At 36.9% G+C, this 20,881-nt stretch overlaps 2 protein-coding genes across 2 annotated transcripts; both read left to right on the top strand.

Annotated features, from left to right (window-relative positions):
• Positions 1-6,861: 6,861 nt before the first annotated feature.
• Positions 6,862-15,182, top strand: LOC106915007 (uncharacterized). Its single transcript, XM_088002842.1, has 16 exons — positions 6,862-7,981; positions 8,075-8,155; positions 8,290-8,358; positions 8,471-8,641; positions 8,779-8,814; positions 8,892-8,963; positions 9,051-9,207; positions 9,334-9,496; positions 9,585-9,719; positions 9,806-9,901; positions 9,986-10,025; positions 14,315-14,409; positions 14,494-14,561; positions 14,688-14,847; positions 14,930-15,061; positions 15,177-15,182. Exons 1-16 carry the CDS (start codon positions 7,882-7,884, stop codon positions 15,180-15,182), a joined length of 1,581 nt encoding a protein of 526 aa, XP_087858968.1. The 5' UTR covers positions 6,862-7,881.
• LOC148152829 (adhesion G protein-coupled receptor G2-like) lies at positions 15,147-20,631 on the top strand. Its single transcript, XM_088002361.1, has 14 exons — positions 15,147-15,259; positions 15,337-15,385; positions 16,333-16,433; positions 16,526-16,614; positions 16,722-16,878; positions 16,966-17,097; positions 17,184-17,294; positions 17,371-17,422; positions 17,797-17,897; positions 17,988-18,106; positions 18,191-18,456; positions 18,531-18,621; positions 18,704-18,981; positions 19,069-20,631. The coding sequence occupies exons 1-14, from the start codon at positions 15,191-15,193 to the stop codon at positions 19,182-19,184; spliced, it is 1,731 nt and encodes a 576-aa protein (XP_087858487.1). The 5' UTR covers positions 15,147-15,190; the 3' UTR covers positions 19,185-20,631.
• The last annotated feature ends 250 nt before the right edge of the window (positions 20,632-20,881 follow it).

Raw genomic sequence — 20,881 nt, 5'->3', positions numbered from 1 at the left:
CTATTTAAAAAATTATTTAAAAAAAGAGCAATGATTTTGTTTGTTTGTAAGAATGACCGAAACAAAGAAAAATGTTTGATCAATAAAACATTTTATTGAACAATCACAATACATGTCATGTCATTTTTTTTTGTTCTTTTGCTATTGGGAAAATGTGATCCATTTTGGAGGATGTCTTATTTTCCTTATTGGCTTGCCTTCTTTTCCATCATCACCGGCAGTCGCTGTCCAGCTGGGAGACAAAATATAATTTTTCTTTTCCTTCTTGAAAGGACCAGAAAGTGGACTCTTTTCAGAAGTAGAAGTCTCCCCGTGTAGTTTCTTGTACTGCTCACGAGCATGTGGGTTTTTCACAAAAGATGAGGGAATATTTATTTCCCTTAAAGAATCTAGAAAACTTGTCCAACCCATAGGTGGTGTGGCTAGGCTTTGTTTTTTAAAAGGAAGCAAGAGATGTTTCACTAAGTCTAAGATGTGTGAGCCACGGATGACATTCCCTTTATAGATCAATTCACCTTTTGCTGTCCATCCGTCACTGTTTTGACTCAGTTTTGATAATATATACTCTGCATTCCTGTGTGATTGTTTAGGAATGGCTATCAATACCTCTGACACCTTATCTTGACTTGCAGCCAACGGCCCTGAGGCCTCAGGTTGCTGCTGCTGCTGCTGCTGCTGCTGCTGCAGAGTCTCTCCTTGCTGTGTTTCTGCTGACTCATCTGTGGCCTGCTTTCGGAGTGAAAACGTGACCCGTTCTTCTTCGGCCTGACCTTGTTTCATTAAAGTCAAATAGCGCTGTAAAAGTGCATCATATTTTTTAATCTTTTCATAAGAGGACATGGTGGGATGTTCTAAAATCAGCCTCATTTCTTGATCCAGGTTCCATTCTGCGTTGTCTCTTATTGTAGTGTTTTTTGATTGATTCAGATGTTGATTGAGTTGGTCAGGAGAGATCAAGTACATTTTTTGTGCCATGTTTTATTTTCTAATTATGCCAGACAAAATTTCACCAAGAATGGGAACAACCGCAGCAATTAATGGAAGGAATCCTCCACTCTGAGAGCTCAGAATTTTTCTTTTTCTTTTGATTCCAACCTTTTTATCCGCTAAAATTCTGATATACTTTTTTTGTTTCTTCAAGGCGTTGAAATGTGAAGTGGAAAGGTGAATGTTGCCTTTAAGAACATTTAACGCGACTTCACACAGGGTTTGAATAAAGTCTGCAGAGCAGGTTTTCAGAAAATCCTTTCTTTGTTTAGGGCTGGATTGAGAGAGAGCCTTAAGAAAATGGGCATTGCGTTTTATACGTGCAGACATTGCAAAAGCATCAGTAGCTTTTCTTCTTCTTTTGTGGCAAATAAATAGTGGTTAACTGCCCTGGAAGTAGTCCGGTGCGTAACCTGTACTCATCTGGGCAGTCTGGTGTGAAATCAACAATTATATATCCGTACGGAACGCTGGTGGCGTCTCGAAAGCTCTCCAGGAAGTAAGATTTTTTACTGGGAAACATTTGGTGAGCTAAAATACTGATTTGCAATTTATCCCTCGGATTTTTGAATAGAACAAAGTAGGTACAATTCAAACTAATTGTTCTGGTATGTTTTCCTTTAAGGAAAAGGTTCTGGGTCAAGAAAAATGCACTGATTCTTTTATGATGCCGGTACTGTGTAAAAACTTTTACTACATCCGGATGTTCTGCAGCCTCAAAAATCAAGTCGTCAATTATAACTAAGTGAGAGGAGGCCTCTGGAGGAAAGAGGGTACTGTCATTTATAAAATCATCTGGAAGACCTTGTACGAGTTTTAAATTTTTATTTGTTTTTTTCAGCTGCATATACAAAGGTTGCATAGAGGCAAAAAAGTACACAACATTTTCTGGTTTTTCACTCATAGTAGACAAACAATTTTCAAGAACATTGAATACAAAGTTTGTTTTCCCAGAACCGCTGGGCCCGGTAATGAGACATGAAAAAGGGCACTGCAATTTTGGATCAAAGTTTTTCACCTCTTGAAAATCCATCATTTGAGACATTTTATTTTATTTTATTTTCTGTGTCACTCTCTCTCTTTGCCTTTTAGTATCCAAAAGGGAGGGTTTTTCCATCAGCCAAGAGTCTGTGCTTGTCATACACTACTCTGAAAGTCTTTAAGAATGACTGGTTTTTCAAATGGAAGAGAAGTCCAGCTCCCCTGATGAGCAGAAGACGGTCTGTGGCAGGCCTCCCCCTCTGAAATCCTCTCATTATATAGAGTGGTGAGGGGGCGGGTCCTCAGAGGAGGTTGGCTCTGGAGGCGGAGCTAAAAATCTCAATCTTTTCTTGACAGTTAAAATATCCATCCAAGTGCGGGAGCTTCGAAACAAGTTGGAGATCAGATCTCCAACTTGCCAGATTTTATCTGACCATACCTGAAACGGGACAGCCAGCATGGTCCTGAATATTCCTGTGTCTGAATTGAAAGTTTCCAGCACAAACAGGTCACAGGTAGTGTCCGAGTTCATCTCACGGATGCTGGCGCGTAAAAACCAGCGCCCAGATGGAGTAGTTTTGCTTTCCCAGACAGCGCTAAAGATAATCTTACCTTTAGCAAGTTCAGGATCAGAGGGAAAGGGATGCAGTTTAGCTTGCTTGAAAGGTGGAGGGGAAACTTTAATTTCTCCTTCCTCACCTTCTTCTCCTCCTTCTTCTTCTTGCCTTTCTTTATCATCCTCTGGTTGTGGGGTTGATTTTCTCTTGCGAGGAACTGCCAACCTTAACACTGCCCAGTCGTTGTAGGTCAGATTGCATGTCACTGATGAGGCTGTTAGTTGTTCTTTTTCTTCCTCGAGCTGATACACAGAGAGTTCTCCTGTTTCATAACGAAAAAGGTATCCCCATTTTCCAGACATTCCATAAGGTTTCAATGACCACTCCTGTTGCAGGACATGACATGATGGATTCTGCACTCGGCACAGAAAAAAGGTAGCCTTGCGTGGCGCACCCAATGTGCGGTCTGGGTTCTCATAAACAGAGACTGGTGTCTCACAAAGGAGCGATGTCCCACTGGGTAACACTGTGCGGTGTCGTTTTTCCCCCACGCCGGATGAAGGAGTTTCAGAAGACGCAGGGGGTGATCCAGAGGAATCAGGCGTAGGAGGATGCTTGGAGTCCTGGAAGGTGGGAATCTCGTGCTGAATTGAGGATTCGAATGCTGATGGAGGTAGGATCAGATTTCTATCCAGGAGTGTAGAGGATGAAGCATCAGTGATGAAGCAGGGTCTCCTGATGGTTTGTCCATCTGCAGATGAGCCACATGGTAGTCGATTGGTTTCCTGATGTCTTCTCTTTGGAGGCTTTTCTCTTTTAATGCGAACCATTTTGTTTGTTTGTTTTTCTGTGAGAGCAAAGTGGATCTTACTCTAACAAATGCAACAAGTAGAATGACAGGGCCTCCGAAAAATGATTTAAAGCAGAAAAACAGAAATCCCACCCCTTTATCTCTATTGGCTGATTCATAAAAGTGGGCTGGGGAATCTGCAAGGAGCAGGAAGATAAAAGCAGTTGGGGGTGGAGTCTATCTGTGTGAGGAGGAGCTGCATTGGTATAACTGGGTCAAAAGTCACAAAGAGGGCCTGACCCCTTATTAACCATTTGATATAAAAGAGAAGGTTCCAGAATGCTGCCTGCTTTACATTGATATCAACTTGATTTATTGTGATGCAAGAGAGAATGTTCCAGAATGAGAATGTTCCAGAATGCTTCCTGTTTTATTATTGATAAGAACATATATGATGCAAGAGAGAGAATGTTCCAGAATGCTGCCTGCTTTACATTGATAAGAACTTAATTTATTGTGATGCAAGAGAGAATGTTCCAGAATGAGAATGTTCCAGAATGCTGCCTGTTTTATTATTGATAAGAACATATATGACGCAAGAGAGAGAATGTTCCAGAATGCTGCCTGCTTTACATTGATAAGAAATTAATTTATTGTGATGCACCAGAGAATGTTCCAGAATGAGAAGGTTCCAGAATGATGCCTGTTTTATTATTGATAAGAACTTAATTTAAATCAAAACATATGTTTTTATACGATAAGCATTTGATGACGCAGATTTAACGGTCATTTTATACGATAAGCATTTGATGACGCAGATTTAACAGGTGTTTGTGTGCGATAAGCATTTAATGACGTAAATAAACAGATGTTTGTGTGCGATAACATCGATTTTGATTTGGGCGTGGCACTTTAATCCATCAAACTCGATTAATTAAAATTTGACAGAAGCTTGTACCCTATATTTTTTAGGTTCATAGAAAGTTCATCTTATGTAACCCACCCCTCACTCTGCCATTTATATTTCTGCTTGTATGTTAGAGGCCTGGAGGTATAAAACACATTTCACACTTCTGTCGAGGCTGATCATGGATCCTATATGCATGTAAACACCTGTCAGAAAGCTCATGGTTGCTGTGGACTGGGAAGACAAAATAGTAAAGTGAAATGTGAAAATAAATGTTCAAAATAATCCTTATGATACTAATACTAAATACTAATAATCTAAAGTAAAACAAATCCAACATACTACTATTGATCTGTCTACTTCAAAGTTCTTGAGCTATGACAAAACAGGACAAGCAAAACTACAAATGTAGCTTGTTTTCAGGACTGTAATACATGACATCTAAGCAGAAATTCAGTGCTGGTTTACCAGGAACACCTGAATTCATATAGTTTCCCAGGCTCACCTGGAATGGAAAACAATGATCACATAGTGTGTTTTTATCAGATAGTCTGCCACTACCTTTATGAGGAATTCCCGATCATAAAACCGACTGGGCCAGGGACACACCGTGCCCGACACGCCCAAAACCAAGTTATGGCCCAACCATAATAAAAGGTAAAAAATATGGTTACTGTTTTTAAAGAATAAAAAACATCATAGTCTACTTTATTATAAGTTTACTTATTATTTACTAAGAGGATGAATGAAGGACTATTGAAATGAAACTGAATGAGATTCATCTTAACCAATAAAGGACAGGATAATAATTACATATTTTTTGTTGTGGATTCCTTGGGAGCATTGATTTTTCTAAATAAGCATTTTTGTCCTAACCACTTTTGTAAAGCTTCCAGTAAGTGACAGCAGCTTTTAAAATTATTCTGCCCATATTGATGTGTTTGTATTTTTTGAAGTTGTTTTTTTTTTTTTTACAGGCATCAAGAAAAGACACAGACTCAAAAACATACTTTTTGTCAGTGCAGAAGAAATTCCAGTTGATCCTCATTTTCCATCAGGTGAGCTTGGACTCGATGTAAAAAAGTTTTTTTTTTTTTTTTTTTTTTTACCTAAATTATGGGACACAAATTATCCCAGAATTTTATATATTAAAATGCTGAATCTGAAATCAGCCTTTGTTATCCTTGTACCATTCAATCTCTTTTTTTTAGCTATAGGGGGATAAATTAGTTGTTTTATAGTGTTTTATAGAATTTAGATTTGACAAAAAATGTTTGAGAGTAGAGTAATGTTGATGATTGTAGTCTGAATTATAAGTTTATTTAAATGTATAGATTGAAGTTAACAAGATCGTTGCAAATAAACACAACTCAAGAGGGGAGGGACTGTGTAAAACATTTGTAGCCTCTTCAACTAAAGTCATAATATCGTTGTGATGTGCTTGAGTATAATCCATAAAAATCCAGGTCTTAAAAATCAAGAAATTAAGATATAATATTACGGCGGAAGAGCTTTTCTGAAGTCAAGCAAAAGGTTACACTCACCCTGATGTTCAGGGTGAGTGTAATAAAGAGGAGCAATGATACAGAAATGTAGCCAATCAAAGTTCTTGAACTTTAACAAAATAGGTCAAGCAAGATAGAAGTACTTTTTTTTCCAGTACTGTAATATAGTTTAGCTTAAAAAACAGTTTAGAAAATTAGCTATACATCACAGGTACACATAACTCAAGCATGAATTGAACAGAGACAGTAGGCTTATGTGACGATTCACTGCATGTAAATAGATTTACATATGTTCTGTAAATACTCAAGAGATCAAATAAGTTAATACCAAAACAAAAGACATTTCTTTCCTCACTGTCTGAAGTTAAATCTTGATTTAGATCAGTTGGAATTACCAAAATTATTTCAATTTGATAAATGCCTATGTGATAGTGGACACTGTGTTTAATTTGGGCAGTCGAGCAGAAGCGGACTGGCTGTACACGTGGTGCCATTGGCTGTCCTTCAGACATGTTTGTCCCTTGGACGTTATTTATTTGTAAATTCATTTTATCAATTATGATTTCAGTATTGTGTAATATTTTATCAGGAAAAGTGCTTTCTGTTCACAACTAAAATTTTAAGTTAAGCTACATTGTTAGCTAATTAGTACTAATTGGGAGCCATTTGTTTGCTGGGGTCTGGTTGTTTCTGTATCTTATCTGTGGCTGATGTGTACTTGGTTTTGTTTTTGTTACAGTTTTACAAACTATTTGCATTTGGGTCTTGCTGAGCAGAAATACTTTATTTATAACTCCACATGGGAACAGTTGCCTCTTTGTGTTTTGATATCGACTTATTGGAAAGAGTTGCAAAGTAAAACCAAGAAAAACTATAAAGGATTGGATTATTTCCCGATGCGGGCTAGCTGTCTAGCTTTATAAGAACAACACATTGCGAGGGCAGCATAGTTCAACCTCCTCTTACTTTAGTTCAGTCATTTTTGGAGCATTTTAAGGACTTCAACAGCAGTCCTCTTGTAACACAAAACACAAACAGGCAACTGTTGCCATGTACAGTTATAAATAAAGTATTTCTGCTCAGCAAGATCCAAATGCAAATAGATATTAAAGCACTGTGGCAACTATATTTGTTTACGTCATTTTATTCACACCACTTTTTAAGGAAGCAGTTAATGCTTGAGCATATGAACCTTTAGCAGTAAAATGGATTAATTGTATGTTTTGGTTGTAAATGCCAATTCAGGCATTTAAACAACATAAATTATTTATGGTTGTTAATTAAATTAAACATTTACTTTTGATATCAACTACCAGATTGCACGGCTTTGTACGTGACGGACATGAAACACCCAGCAGTCAAAGTGGAAGGAAATGGAAACTATGGATCATAACTAATTTGCATGTCAGTTTTAAAACATATTCACCTCAGTGTTTGTATTGTCCCTTAATTTTACTAAACTATGTAAACTTGCAGGTGCTGCTTTGAAAATGTGAGAAAGAAAAAAAAAAAAAACTTTTCTAGCTATACCATTATTTAATGTCCTTGTTTTTATTAACCCCAAAAAATACACTCATCTGCCACATTATTGGGTACATCTGATCAATTGTTTGCATTAACAAATAGCAGATTATCTAATGAAATGGTATCACTTCAGTGTATTTAGTCATCTGCAGTATATATAACAAGTTATTCTCATGGTGAAGCTGTATCTACAGACAGAGAAGCCTGTTGCAATCAAATTATTCTAAAAACAGCAGAAACAGAAGATTTACTGTGGAAAAATTATAAAAGTCAGCGAATGTTATGATAATAGTACGGCTGTTTCCTTTTGAAAATGTTTAAAAACATAAAAATTAAAATTAAAATATGTAACGACTGTAAAAATAAGAATTGTGTAAAAGTACTACAGTTTATTCAGTCTGTAGCAAAACAAGCCCTTTGTTAAAATGTTTCCACTCCGTCACCATTCATTTGCATGTTAAATAAGACAAAATGGTAATGATGCCACAGAAGATGTGTTGTGGTAGCGACGGACAATTCAGACTCCATCTGAGTCATTCAACAGAAACAACCGCAGCCTGAGGTGCATTTAAAAATTACTTATATTATCTATTTGTGGTCTATCTTCATGCTCCTGCTCAATCCTTTAAAATGTCACCGTCGGCCGTAAATCATCGCTGGATGCTTCTTTTGAAGATTTTTATTCTCTTCTCTGTAATTGTGCTTCAGAACCACTTTTGTAAAGCTTCCAGTAAGTGACAGCAGCTTTTAAAATTATTCTGCCCATATTGATGTGTTTGTATTTTTTGAAGTTGTTTTTTTTTTTTTTTTTTTTTTTTTACAGGCACCAAGAAAAGACACAGACTCAAAAACATACTTTTTGTCAGTGCAGAAGAAATTCCAGTTGATCCTCATTTTCCATCAGGTGAGCTTGGACTCGATGTAAAAAAGGACTCCTGACATAATTTCCCAGGAAAAAAATAGTATATCTCATTTTGTTAATTTGTTATTTTAGCTTATTTGTTGTTTTTTATTTATTTATTTTTTTCTGTTTTTCAGATGTTGTCTTTAAAGAAGAAAACGGAACTCATCTTTGTTTTAACATTCAGGCACAGCAGTCTAATGCCGGTACAGTTTTCTAATGTCTGACCTATCGTCAGCTTCCTGTAAGTCAGTTTTCTATTTTCACCAGTAAATGATGAGGATTTTTTTGTTTTTTGTTTTGTTTTATTTTCTTCAGGTTGTTGTGGCATTGAAGATTTCAACTGTGGCACCAAAATAGTTCGGCTCAGTGACAGCACTTACAGCCTGACTGTCAGTAGAGAGATTCTACTCAAGCATGACATTGTGGTGTTACTGAACCCAATGAGCAATTTTTCATGCAAGTTCTCACAGCTCCACAACTCAGCAGGTACAAACTATCTACATCTCCAAGTGATTAAAACCTTAAATGCTCGTATTCCCTCAAACACTGTTCAAGCAGTATAAATATATTGTCATTAATGCCTCATCTTCTAATCTAGTTTGTTTGAATGATTTGCCACTTAGAGTTCATTCTTGATCTTGATAACTGCTTGAAGCCAGGTAACTACATCCTGTTGCTACGTCTCTAAACTTTGTAGTAGAATAGCTCTTAACAACTTATTTTATTCTGTTGTCAGGTGGCAGGAATGTTAGAATCACTCTGGATCATCTATACCAAAATCAATATAATGATGCGCAGACTTGTGAAGGTATTCTAAGTTTTAAGTTCCAATAATATTTTAGTAAACATTTTGTTCACAAAATGTGGTCACTTGTGTTTGTGCTTCAATTCACAGGTAGTGTTAAGCACAAGTACAAGTTCAAGTTTGGATCTAAAATAACATCCATTGTGAAAATAATATCTTGTGAATCGTCGGTCTCAGCTGGGGTTCAGCAGCCGCTAAATCTAATTTTTCCATACACAAACAATGTCGAGACTGTTCAGGAAGCAGTGTAAATATTTGTTTTTTGATGTGAATAATTCTAGGATGACATGCACTCTAATAGAGCTGTTTTGCATTAGTGCAAGATAGCTGATTAATGTGAGAGGTCACTAATCAATTTTGTTTTTTATTACAGAAATATCATGAATGATTTCAGTTTCTACCAGGATCAGATGGAAGCTTTCACAACAGCATTCATCAAATTAGGCAATGTCACTGGGGCAATCGCTAAACTGCAACCACAAGGTCAAAACCAAACTGCATTGAACTTTGGCTTCACAGCAAGTGGGGATGTCAATGTATGAAGCTTCTGTTGAATCAAGAACAGAAAGAGAAAAACAAGAGTTTAGAAGAGTTCTGGTTAATTATAATCTCTCTTTGTCTAAGATTTTGAAGGAAACGAACAATGGGAACGACGTGAAGCTTGATCTGCAGATTCAAATTTCTAAAGAAGCCAATGAATTGGCAGCAGAAAGAAATAGCAAATACATTGGCGTTCTGCTTTTTCCAGGAATGCCTGAAGTAAGAGCAAACATGATTTGATGTTTTTTTTTTTTTTTTGTGAATATCAATATATTGATTAGTTATTAATTATATTTCTCTTGCAGGAGTTTTTGAACAATAAAATGTTTGGGATTGAAATGGGAGCAAGCATCTCCGATCTCTCACAAGCCATAAACATTCACTACAGTAACGTGAACACGGTAAAGATATGTTAAGAAATTTCCTCATATTCTTTATGTAGACAGAAAATGTATTCCAATTGTGAATTTTCTTATTTGTTCTAGACAAATTACAGTGCTTCCTGTGTGTCTTGGGATGGCAAAGGTAAGAAACACTGATTAAACAGTAAAAAAAAAAACTCTCATATATCCATGGTCTAGAAAAACATTGTAAAGTTACTGTCTCTTTACAATGCAATGTATGCTACAAAACTGACAAATGCATTTAAATTGGTCTAAAAGTGAGGAAAATAAAGTGAAGCATGTGTGTCACTTTTGATCTAATGAATGTTGTAAACTTGTATTGGGATAAGGTGTGAAGAAAGAGCACGTTTCTTGAAACTAGCTAGCTAACCAAGCTAGCTAACATTACTATCTATATTCTATTATGCTGTGTGCATCACGCATGTGAGTGTATGTATATATGTTATGTCCATCCATCTGTCCGTCCGGGGGAAGTCTGAAGGCTTCCCCCTTCCCAATCACTTGTTCCACCTCCTCCACGGGAATCCCAAGGTGTTTCCAGGCCACCTGGGAAACATAGTCCCTCCAGCATGTCCTGGGTTTTCCTCTGAGTCTCGTCCCAGTGGGTCGTGCCTGGAACATCTCACCAGGGAGGCGTCCAGGAGGCATCCTAACTAGATGCCCGAGCCACCTCAACTGGCTCCTCAGGAGCAGCGGCTCTACTCTGAATCCCTCCTGGATGACTGAGCTTCTCTCTTTAAAGGAGAGCCCAGACCCTCTATGGGGAAAACTAATTTTGGCCGCTTGTTTCTGTGATCTTGTTCTTTCAGACATGACCCAACGCTCATGACCATAGACAAGGGTAGGGACTTAGATCAACCGGTAAATCAAGAGCTTTGCTTTTTGGCTCAGCTCTCTCTTCACCACGACAGATCGGTACATCGCCTGCTTCACTGCAGACGCTGCACCAATCTGTCTGTCGATCTCCTGCTCCATTTTTCCCTCATTGGTGAACAAGATCCTGAGATACTTGAACTCCTCCAGGACATGGGGCAGGACATCCTCCCCAACCCAGAGAAGGCGCTCTATACTTTTCTGGCTCATTTATTTATGCATTTATTTCTATAGGTATGAATTTTTATTTTATTTATTGAGATGATAAAAGAAAGAACCTTGAACACATTGATCAATAGGTTTTGTATGTCATTCAACACTCTCTCTCTCGGTTTTCTCATCCAGGGTGTCAGACACACAAAGAGACACACACACACAAATAATACACATGCACAGTAAAGTATAGCTGGTAATGTTAGCTAGTTGGTTAGATAACTAGTGTTGGCTAAGTTTGAAGAAGGCTAATAGGTTGATTTGTGACAATAAGACTGTCAGTACTCATGATTGACACACACACGCACACACACACACACACACACACACACACACACACACGCACGCACATTTGTGAGGTAAAAAACATAAAACTAATACTTATATGTAAGAGTTCTTGCTGTGTAAAATATTACTATTCAGGGGTGACACTTATGTCTCAGTGTGTTTGGTTCACTATAAAATGTTTTCCTGACAGTCACAGTTGGTAAGAAACAAAGATTCCCATTAAATTCCATAGAAAATGAATGCGGGTCATTTTGGACCCACTCACGGAAGAATGGGGTAGTAACATAAAACATGCTATTTCTTAAAATGTATAAAAGGTAAATAAAAAATTTGCATGATATCAGTAACATATTTTTTGAGGAATACCTGGAATATGAAGCAATGGAAAATTTTCATTACAAAGATATTGCAAAAAGATGACTTCAAAGGCCACTTATGCATCAGAGGGTTAAGGCAGTTTGGCTCATTCTTCTTTTTCTTCCCCTAACAAGAATGACCGATAAACCGATGTTTGTGCTTTTTCACTGTGTTTCTCTATGGTGGACTAAATTTATGCTCAGAAAGACAAAAGATTTTGAGTGAGATTTAAACAAAGAAATGAATAAAGTGCAATGAAATAAGTGTAGCAATAGAAAATGTAATACAGAACTAGAACTAGAAAAAGACTTTCTGCTTTCGCGTTACTGTTGATTGCTGCAAAACCTTAGAAAAGAAAAAGGTCTGATTTTACAAATTCAACTGATCCATGTTGCCTAGTCATGACAAGTGACTAGGCAACTTGTCAGGAACCGCAGGGAGACTGGGGGAATTTGTTTTCCTGCAACAAATGTGTGACTTGATTTCCTTAGCCTAAATCTATTAAAATGCTTCACACATTTTTATTTAAATATGTTATTGTGACAAAATAGGATCATTTTTCATGAACCAGATTTCTGGTGCTCTATATGTATTGTGCTATGCTCGTGGGCAGAGCATCTGCACTTGTATCACTTATTCTTTACGAGAACTGTGGTGCTCTTGAAGAGAAGCTTCCAGACATGTAAATTCAAACTTTTCCCAGGTTTCACTTAATGTTACTCCATTGAGTGACTGTTATGAAAATACTGTAACTCTGGACAAGATCCTCCGTCAATGCATAAAAACAGATGTGCAACAACAACAGAAACGTTATCAAAACAGATACTTAACACTTAAGAAGATGAGAGAGGCCTATAATTTTCATCATATATATACTTCAACTATGAGAGACAAAAGGAGAAAAGAAAATCCAGAAAATCACATTGTCTGATTTTTAAAGAATTTATTTGCAAAATATGGTGGAAAATAAGTATTTGGTGAGCTACAAACAAGCAAGATTTCTGGCTCTCACAGACCTGTAACTTCTTCTGGAAGAGGCTCCTCTGTCCTCCACTCATTACCTGTATTAATGGGACCTGTTTGAACTCGCTATCAGTATAAAAGACACCTGTTCACAAACTCAAACAGTCACACTCTAAACTCCACCATGGCCAAAACTAGAGAGCTGTCAAAGGACACCTGAAACAAAATAATAGACCTGCACCAGGCTGGGAAGACTGAATCTGCAATGGGTAAACAGCTTGGTGTGAAGAAATCAACTGTGGGATCAATTATTAGAAAATGGAACACACACAAGACCACTGACAATCTCCCTCGATCTGGGGCTCCATGCAAGATCTCACCCTGTGGGGTCAAAATGATCTCAAGAACGGTGAGCAAAAATCCCAGAACCACACAGGGGAACCTAGTGAATGACCTGCAGAGAGCTGGGACCAAAGTAACAAAGGCTACCATCAGTAACACACTACGCCGCCAGGGACTCAAATCCTGCAGTGCCAGACGTGTCCCCCTGCTTAGGCCAGTACATGTCAAGGCCCGTCTCAAGTTTGCTAGAGAGCATTTGGATGATCCAGAAGATGACTGGGAGAATATCATATGGTCAGATGAAACCAAAATATAACTTTTTGGTCAAAACTCTACTCGTCGTGTTTGGAGGAGAAAGAATGCTGAGTTGCATCCGAAGAACACCATACCTACTGTGAAGCATGTGGGTGGAAACATCATGCTTGGGGCTGTTTTTCTGCAAAGGAACCAGGACAACTGATCCGTGTAAAGGAAAGAATGAATGGGACCATGTATCGTCAAATTTTGAGTGAAAACCTCCTTCCATCAGCAAGGGCATTGAAGATGAAACGTGACTGGGTCTTTCAGCATGACAATGATCCCAAACATATCGCCCGGGTAACGAAGGAGTGGCTTCGTAAAAAGCATTTCAAGGTCCTGGAGTGGCCTAGCCAGTCTCCAGATCTCTCAACCTCATGGAAAATCTTTGGAGGGAGTTGAAAGTCCGTGTTGCCCAGCGACAGCCCCAGAACATCACAGCTCTAGAGAAGATCTGCATGGAGGAATGGGCCAAAATACCAGCAACAGTGTGTGAAAACCTTGTGAAGACTTACAGAAAATGTTTGATCTCTGTCATTGCCAACAAAGGGTATATAAGAAAGTATTGAGATTAATTTTTGTTATTGACCAAATACTTATTTTCCACCATATTTTGCCAATAAATTCTTTAAAAATCAGACAATGTGATTTTCTGGATTTTTTTTCTCCTTTTGTCTCTCATAGTTGAGGTATATCTATGATGAAAATTACAGGCCTCTCTCATCTTTTTAAGTGTAGAACTTGCACAATTGGTGGCTGACTAAATACTTTTTTGCACCAATGTATATAAATTATGTATCTTTCCCAACACTTTCAAGATCTTGTACAAGCAACCGCACAGCTTTCATTAGTTCTCTTCTTCAGATAAACATCTCTTAATACAGTGGTGCATCACTATATCTGTCATACGAAATTCAACAATTTTTTCAAAGATAATATAAAGGACAACTTTTAAACACTCAATGGCCACTTGTGTTTACCTACTTACAGAAAGAAGACATTATTTTTATTAAAATATCTGTCACTACTTTGATTCTGTGTCTAATGTTATTGTCCTGTGTCACATCTGTCTACTAGGCAATCAAATTTGGACAGCAGATGGATGCCTAACAAATCAGACAAATGGCCACATCAACTGCCGATGCTCGCATAATGCATTCATTGCTGTCATGGTAAAGTGATTTTTCTGATTTCAAATGATTTATTCTTCTACTTGACCAAGAGAGCTAAATCCATTATTTTGTTTCATACCAAAGGCTCTGATGAAACCAGAGATGACCTTTGAAGACAACTTAACAAGTTGTGTGGACCCAAAGAATGCAGTGTGAGTATCTTATTTAATAATAGCAATAAAAAACATCATTACACAACATATGTTAATAAAAGCTACCATTGGAGTTATATAAGTCAAGAAATTTAAATGTTTAAAGTAATTATGTTTCTATTGCAGGCAAATTATGTCTAAGTTGAAGGGTTATGAAGACCAAATGGCCCAAAACAATGTCAGCACAGCAGCCATTAAAATAGGCAATATCACTGGAGTGATTGCTAAACTATCACTGAATTCTCCTGTCATGAACTTTGGCTTCACATCAAGTAAAGATGTAAATGTATGTAGCTTCAGTTAAAAAAAGAAACAAATTTGTAAAAAAAATTATTCTTCCTGAGTTTGATCATTTCTATTTGAGATAGGTTCTTGGAGAAAGCTACAATCAGATGAAAATATTTGCCACCGAAATTCACCTCCCCATAAAAGCCATAAAAATGGCGCTTGCACAAAATGAAAGTTATTTAAGAATTTTAATATTTCCAGGAGTGTTTAAGGTAAGATCAAATTGTATATTTGTTTTGAGTGTTGTTGTTGTTTTTTGATACTGTAAAAATCACATATTTTACTCTCAACAGAATGACATCGATTCATCTATTTTGCATGGTGAAGTGCTAGAAATTAAAATGGGACCAAATATATCCAATCTATCAGAACCCATTGAAATTCAGTACAACGATGCCACACTGGTGAAGGTATCTCTCAAAGTGTTGCTTCGTTAGGCAGAATACATGTTCAGATGTTTTATATTTTGCTTTGGTTTATCCTGCAGTCTGGATTAACTCCCAAATGTGTATCATGGGATAACAAAGCAGGTAATGGTAAGTTGGATAACAATAATACTTTCATAAATGGTCCATTTGTAAAGACTTGCTGTAAGGACACAATATTAGTTTAAAAGAGTTTTTTCCTTAGAAAATAGCTTTTGCATAAATCTGAGTCAGTCTCATAATTTCTCAAACTTTTATGAGGAGAAATTCTTTAGCTTCTTGAACCATCTTTGAAGTAGCAAATAGATTTCGCGTATTTTTCAGACATAACGTATTTATCATGACAAAGAAAGTACACAAGAACTTTGCACAAGAAGTTAGTGAGTGGCAATGTTCACTTTGGCAGCAGATTTCACTTTAAATTTAGTTACTGTATTTTGACTAATGCTACATTTAGTTTTAGTCTAGATCAAGTAATTTGTATTTCTTTAGTTTAGCCCATCTAAATTATAGCACATTTTGCTAAACAATTAGATTTGTGAATATTATTTGAAACATAAAGGAATGTGTTTTTGGTGTCATCTTGTATCTTTTCTAAAAATAAATATATTTCTTTACAAGTGAAACATTTATCCTAGTACAGGATGGAATTAAAGTTATATTTGGAAATATACAGAAACACAGAAACACAACAAAATATACAGGCCAAAGCAAAGACGAGCAGATGAATGAATCTTTCATTATTAACATTTCTCCAAGACCATTGTATATTTAAGTATGGCCAAACTAATAGCACAGATGTATTTATTTACATTTTGTCAACTTGCACATTTAAACAAAGTTTGGGTTTTAACACCATCCTGTGTACTTTTAAGGTGGCTACAATTCATTTTATGAAAAGTTTTCTAGCAAAATTTTAGTCTCATTTCGCTTTCCAACAGCAAAACGTGTCACCTTTGTTCACTAACTGCAAGTAATACATTTATATGAGTATGAACGTATTATTTGTGATTAATTTCAGTTTCATCTTTTGGCTTTGTGCTTCTGCTGTCAACCAGGAAATGAACCAAAATGGACCAAAGATGGGTGCAAGACAATTAAGAACTCGGATAGCGTTACATGCCAATGCTCTCATCTTACATTCTTTGGGATTTTGCTTGTAAGATAAACATTCATTTTACACTACACTGCAATACTGATACAGACATTTTACATTGTAAGATAAAACATATTTTTTTTGTTTAAAACCAGTCAAGCGTGCCACTAGTCGAAGACGGTAAGCCAGAAAAACTCTTAACTCTCGAAGCCCCGAAGACTCCTCCGGGCTCAGATCAAGCAGCGTAAATATATATTATTTTTTGGCATGAATGTAAAAATAACACAAACACCTACAGAAGCTGACCACATTGTCTGACAATGTTATTTGAAAAATATTTTTCCATTACAGAAAATTAATGAAGAATCTTACTTACATACTGGACCTTATGGGCAACTCCAGCACAGCTGCCATCAAAATGGGCAACATTACTGGGGTTATGTCTAGACTGCCAAAACAAAATCAGACAGTCATGGACTTTGGCTTTCAATCAAGTGGGGATGTAATGGTACACAGCTTTCATGACAGAACAATAAGAAACAGATAAAAAAAGGTATAGAAGTTGAGTTTTTCTAATATTCTCTGTTTGTGATAGATTCTCAAGGGAAACAATAGTGGGGTGACAAACATCACGCAAACGATTCACTTTCCTAAGAAAGCCAGTAAATCGGCTGTTGAACAAAATGGCTCATTTGCAGGAGTTTTTCTTTTCCCAGAAATTGAGAAGGTAAAACCAAAATGTTACCTTATTTTGTAAAACAAAATAATTATTTAAAGCAATTATTTATTTATTTTTTGTTTTGTTTTTAACAGCTCAACAAAACCAGTTCCTTTTTCAACAATGAAATGATGGGGGTTGAAATGGGAGTGAGCATATCCAACCTCTCAGAAACCATTGATATTCACTTCACTGATGTGAATACGGTAAGAGAGATATTAACTACTTCCTTAACAGCCATCATTTCACATCTGTATTCATTTATTTTCTATGCTATTGCAGACTGAATTTAATGCCACTTGTGTATCATGGGATGGCACAAGTAAAGAAGAAGGTATTTTTTTTTTCTGGTTATACTGTACAGTTTTTTTTAAAAGACCCAGTAAAGTTATAAATGCAGGCTTAAGAATGTCATTGCAAGATGTCAGCTGATTGGAGCTGTCAGGGAAGTTAAGACATGTATTTCTCATTAAAACCTTGCATTCTCTTTGAAAAAACTGCAGTATTTTCTTACATATTTTAAATAAATAAAACAGGGCCTTGCCTGTAAGGAACTGTAAGAAAACCCAAGTTTGCTCTTTTATATCAGTTCCTATAATTTTATCATCCAAACCCATGCTTCCCAAATCTTTCATTGAATTCAAAGCTTTATTTTCTTTCTTTCCTGTCCAGTCTCATGCTTTTCTTTGTGTTATGACTGTCCACCAGGTGGCAAAAACAAGTGGATCACGGATGGCTGCCTAACAAACGAGGCCAATGGCAGCATCACATGCCAGTGCTCTCATCTTACATTTTTTGCTATTCTCATGGTTATAAACTTTTATACAATTATTTTTTAAAGTAAATTTCATTCAAAAGTGTTTCAAGTTTATTAAATACATGTTCCTGTTTGAAATCAGTCCACAGATGTACAGATCAGTTCCTCTGACTTGAAAACCCTGACCCAAATCACAAAGGCTGGCTGTGGCATATCCTTGTTCTTCCTGGGTGTGGCTCTCTTCATGCATTTTCTGATCAGGTAAAAATATCAAAAAGTCTGCTTTTTGATTTGAATTATTCCTCTCTGAACAATGTTGATAACACAAACCAATTTGCTTCACAGGAAAACTAAAGCCAGTGAATCTGTAAAGATCCTCATGAATCTCTTTGTCGCCTTGTTCTTCCTGAACCTTTGCTTCTTGGTAAATGAGTCAATCGCTAAACTGAAGGTCTCAGCAGCATGCGTGGCGATGGCAGCGGTTCTGCACTACAGCATGCTGGCCACATTCACATGGTTCTTCATGCAGGCCTTGCACCTGTACTTCAATCTACATCAGATCTCCACAGGCATCAAATATTATATGGGCAAGATTTGCATCACGGGATGGGGTAAGAAATATATGTTGAAAACTTTCATTGATTTGTCTGCAGATTCTAATGACTAAAAGAAAAATATTGTTTAGTTGTTCCAGCTGTTGTGGTTGTTGGACTTCTTGCTTCAAGCAAATATGACTACATTGACATTTCTGATGATAATGGAACCTCTGTAACTATGTAAGGAAATATTAGATATATATCAGATTTTAAATTTGATTGTCATGCTTCAAAATAATTGCATTTCTTTCATGATTTCCAGGTGCTGGATCCCTGATTCTGCGACCCACTTAGTTGTAAACATTAGTTACTATGGCATTGTGTTCATATTCACTTTAACCATATTTGTCGTAACCGTAGTGCAGATCAAACACTTTACACCCAAAGAAGCAAAAACCCAAGAATCCACCAAGAAAAGAGTTTTCTCTCTTCTGGGACTTTTCTGCCTCTTGGGCATCACCTGGGGATTTGCTTTTTTTAGCTACGGCCCTCTGCTCCTTCCCTCCTACTACATCTTCACCGTCCTTAATTCTTTCCAAGGTAGGCCTAAAACTGATAAGTTTGAATTTCAGACCAAGTTCCTGAAAGGCAACAGGAAGAAATAACGAATGCATTCTGTGTTTGTAGGATTCTTCCTGTTCGTTTACTACTACTTCTCCAGCAGGATCCTTCCAGAGGTCAGCAAGCAAACCAAGAGCAGCAACCAAACCTCAGAGACTGTGTCCAAGTCTCCTTATGGTTAAGGTACTCATTCCTTCCTCCTTTGGACATTGAATGAATTAAATCATATTCCCAACTGAAATTCAACATCTTTTCTTGTGGAGCTTTATCACATTTTTGTCTGATGAATGTCTTCTGCTTTATGAAGCAGAAGACATTCTGCTTCATAAGCGTGAAATGAAGGACAGCATTTCATTTCACGTGGCAGTTGCTGTAATGGTCTAAAGAGTTTTCTCTCTGTGTCGGACTCTTTCCAAAATGTAAAAAACAGTCTTGAGTTTTAAACTGACCTGAAATCAGGGACTTCTTCCCTCAGATAATCTCCAGGAAATCATCAGTCTGACTCCATAATTTACTAAAAGCCCTGTCTTACCTTACCATATCATACTACCATTTGTATTTAAAAAGCAAAACAGTAACAGGTACTACTTTCTAACTTTCTAAATGAAACTCCACAGCTTCAGTGGAATGCAAATTTTGAGTGATTGGTATGATAAATGTGGATCTTTTACAACTGGCCAAGAGAACACCATGGATAAGAGAATGTGACTCACTTAAAGCTATTCTCCAAAATGTAACTACTTGGACTGATTCAGATGAATACATATAAATGTAAGCAACATTTAAAATATGATTCTTTTCTGTTGGGTTACAAAAAAAGGTAATGTGTACAGTGACTTGTTGAACTCCCCTACATTTTTCGCCTTACTGCTACAAACTTTTAAAAAGTAACTTGTGAGGAATCAAGTATATCCATTAATGTATCTACATACACTGTACATATGTTTATTACCATTATATTATGAGACAGACAAAGCCAGAATTGCACAAAATTATCAAACTTTTTACCAGATCTTTTACCAATATGAATCTGCAAAGTATCACATGCATTTGCATGCAGCTTCCTTTAATTTGACACAAACAGTTCAATTCAGATGTCACTTAACCCCATGGAGGAGGTTTGGATCATTATTAGGGCTCTGTGACCCTTATGGTCAGCATAAGTGTAGTTTTAAATTTGATCATGTCTCTAGGTATTTAAGTTACATAGCTGACAAAACAACCAGAAATGACCAAAACGTCACAAGGCGATATAATGTTCAAGCTGTGCTAAATATGCAATCACACATAATTGTAGCACCAGCTGTCAATTTTTTTGCCAGGAGGCACCATTGGCACATTTTTCGCTCTACAGGTTCATTCAAAGTTTGTGTTAGGTAATCTACCTCTCCCTCTGGCAGCTCGTTCTGCTCGTAGACTCGGTAGCCCAGAGGGAGAAAACCCATTTCACACTTCTGTCAAAACCGATTGGTGTTACCTTATGTATGTAAACACCTGCCAATAAGCTTGTATGGTTGCTGAGAGGCTTCTGCCAAAAGATTAAAAAGAAAAGTGAAATCGGAAGAGACAGTTTTAGCAAAATGCATCAGTCTTGAATCAGAAGAAAATAATTGTTAAGGTAGCACTACTGATTTCATTAAAAATACACCAATAATATGGTAGCAAAACATGGAAGCAGGAGATTTTGGTAACAATTGAGAGTGTAAGGTAACCTGCTTTTGCTGTTAATACTTGCGTTTTCTTCAGTTGTTTTAGCACCCCTACAGGCAAACTAAGGTACTGCTGTTTCCTGATTAGGGTCAGTGATTTGATGTCTCCTAATAAACTGAAAGGTCCTGACATTGCATGGGTTGAACTTGATCCACCAATATTATGTTTG

The sequence above is a fragment of the Poecilia mexicana genome, unplaced genomic scaffold (assembly GCF_051168715.1).
Source record: "Poecilia mexicana isolate PSO_F unplaced genomic scaffold, ASM5116871v1 scaffold_22, whole genome shotgun sequence".
Lineage (NCBI taxonomy): Eukaryota > Metazoa > Chordata > Actinopteri > Cyprinodontiformes > Poeciliidae > Poecilia > Poecilia mexicana.
The sequence above is the reverse complement of the archived record's forward strand: the minus strand, read 5'-3'. Positions and strand labels throughout refer to the sequence as shown.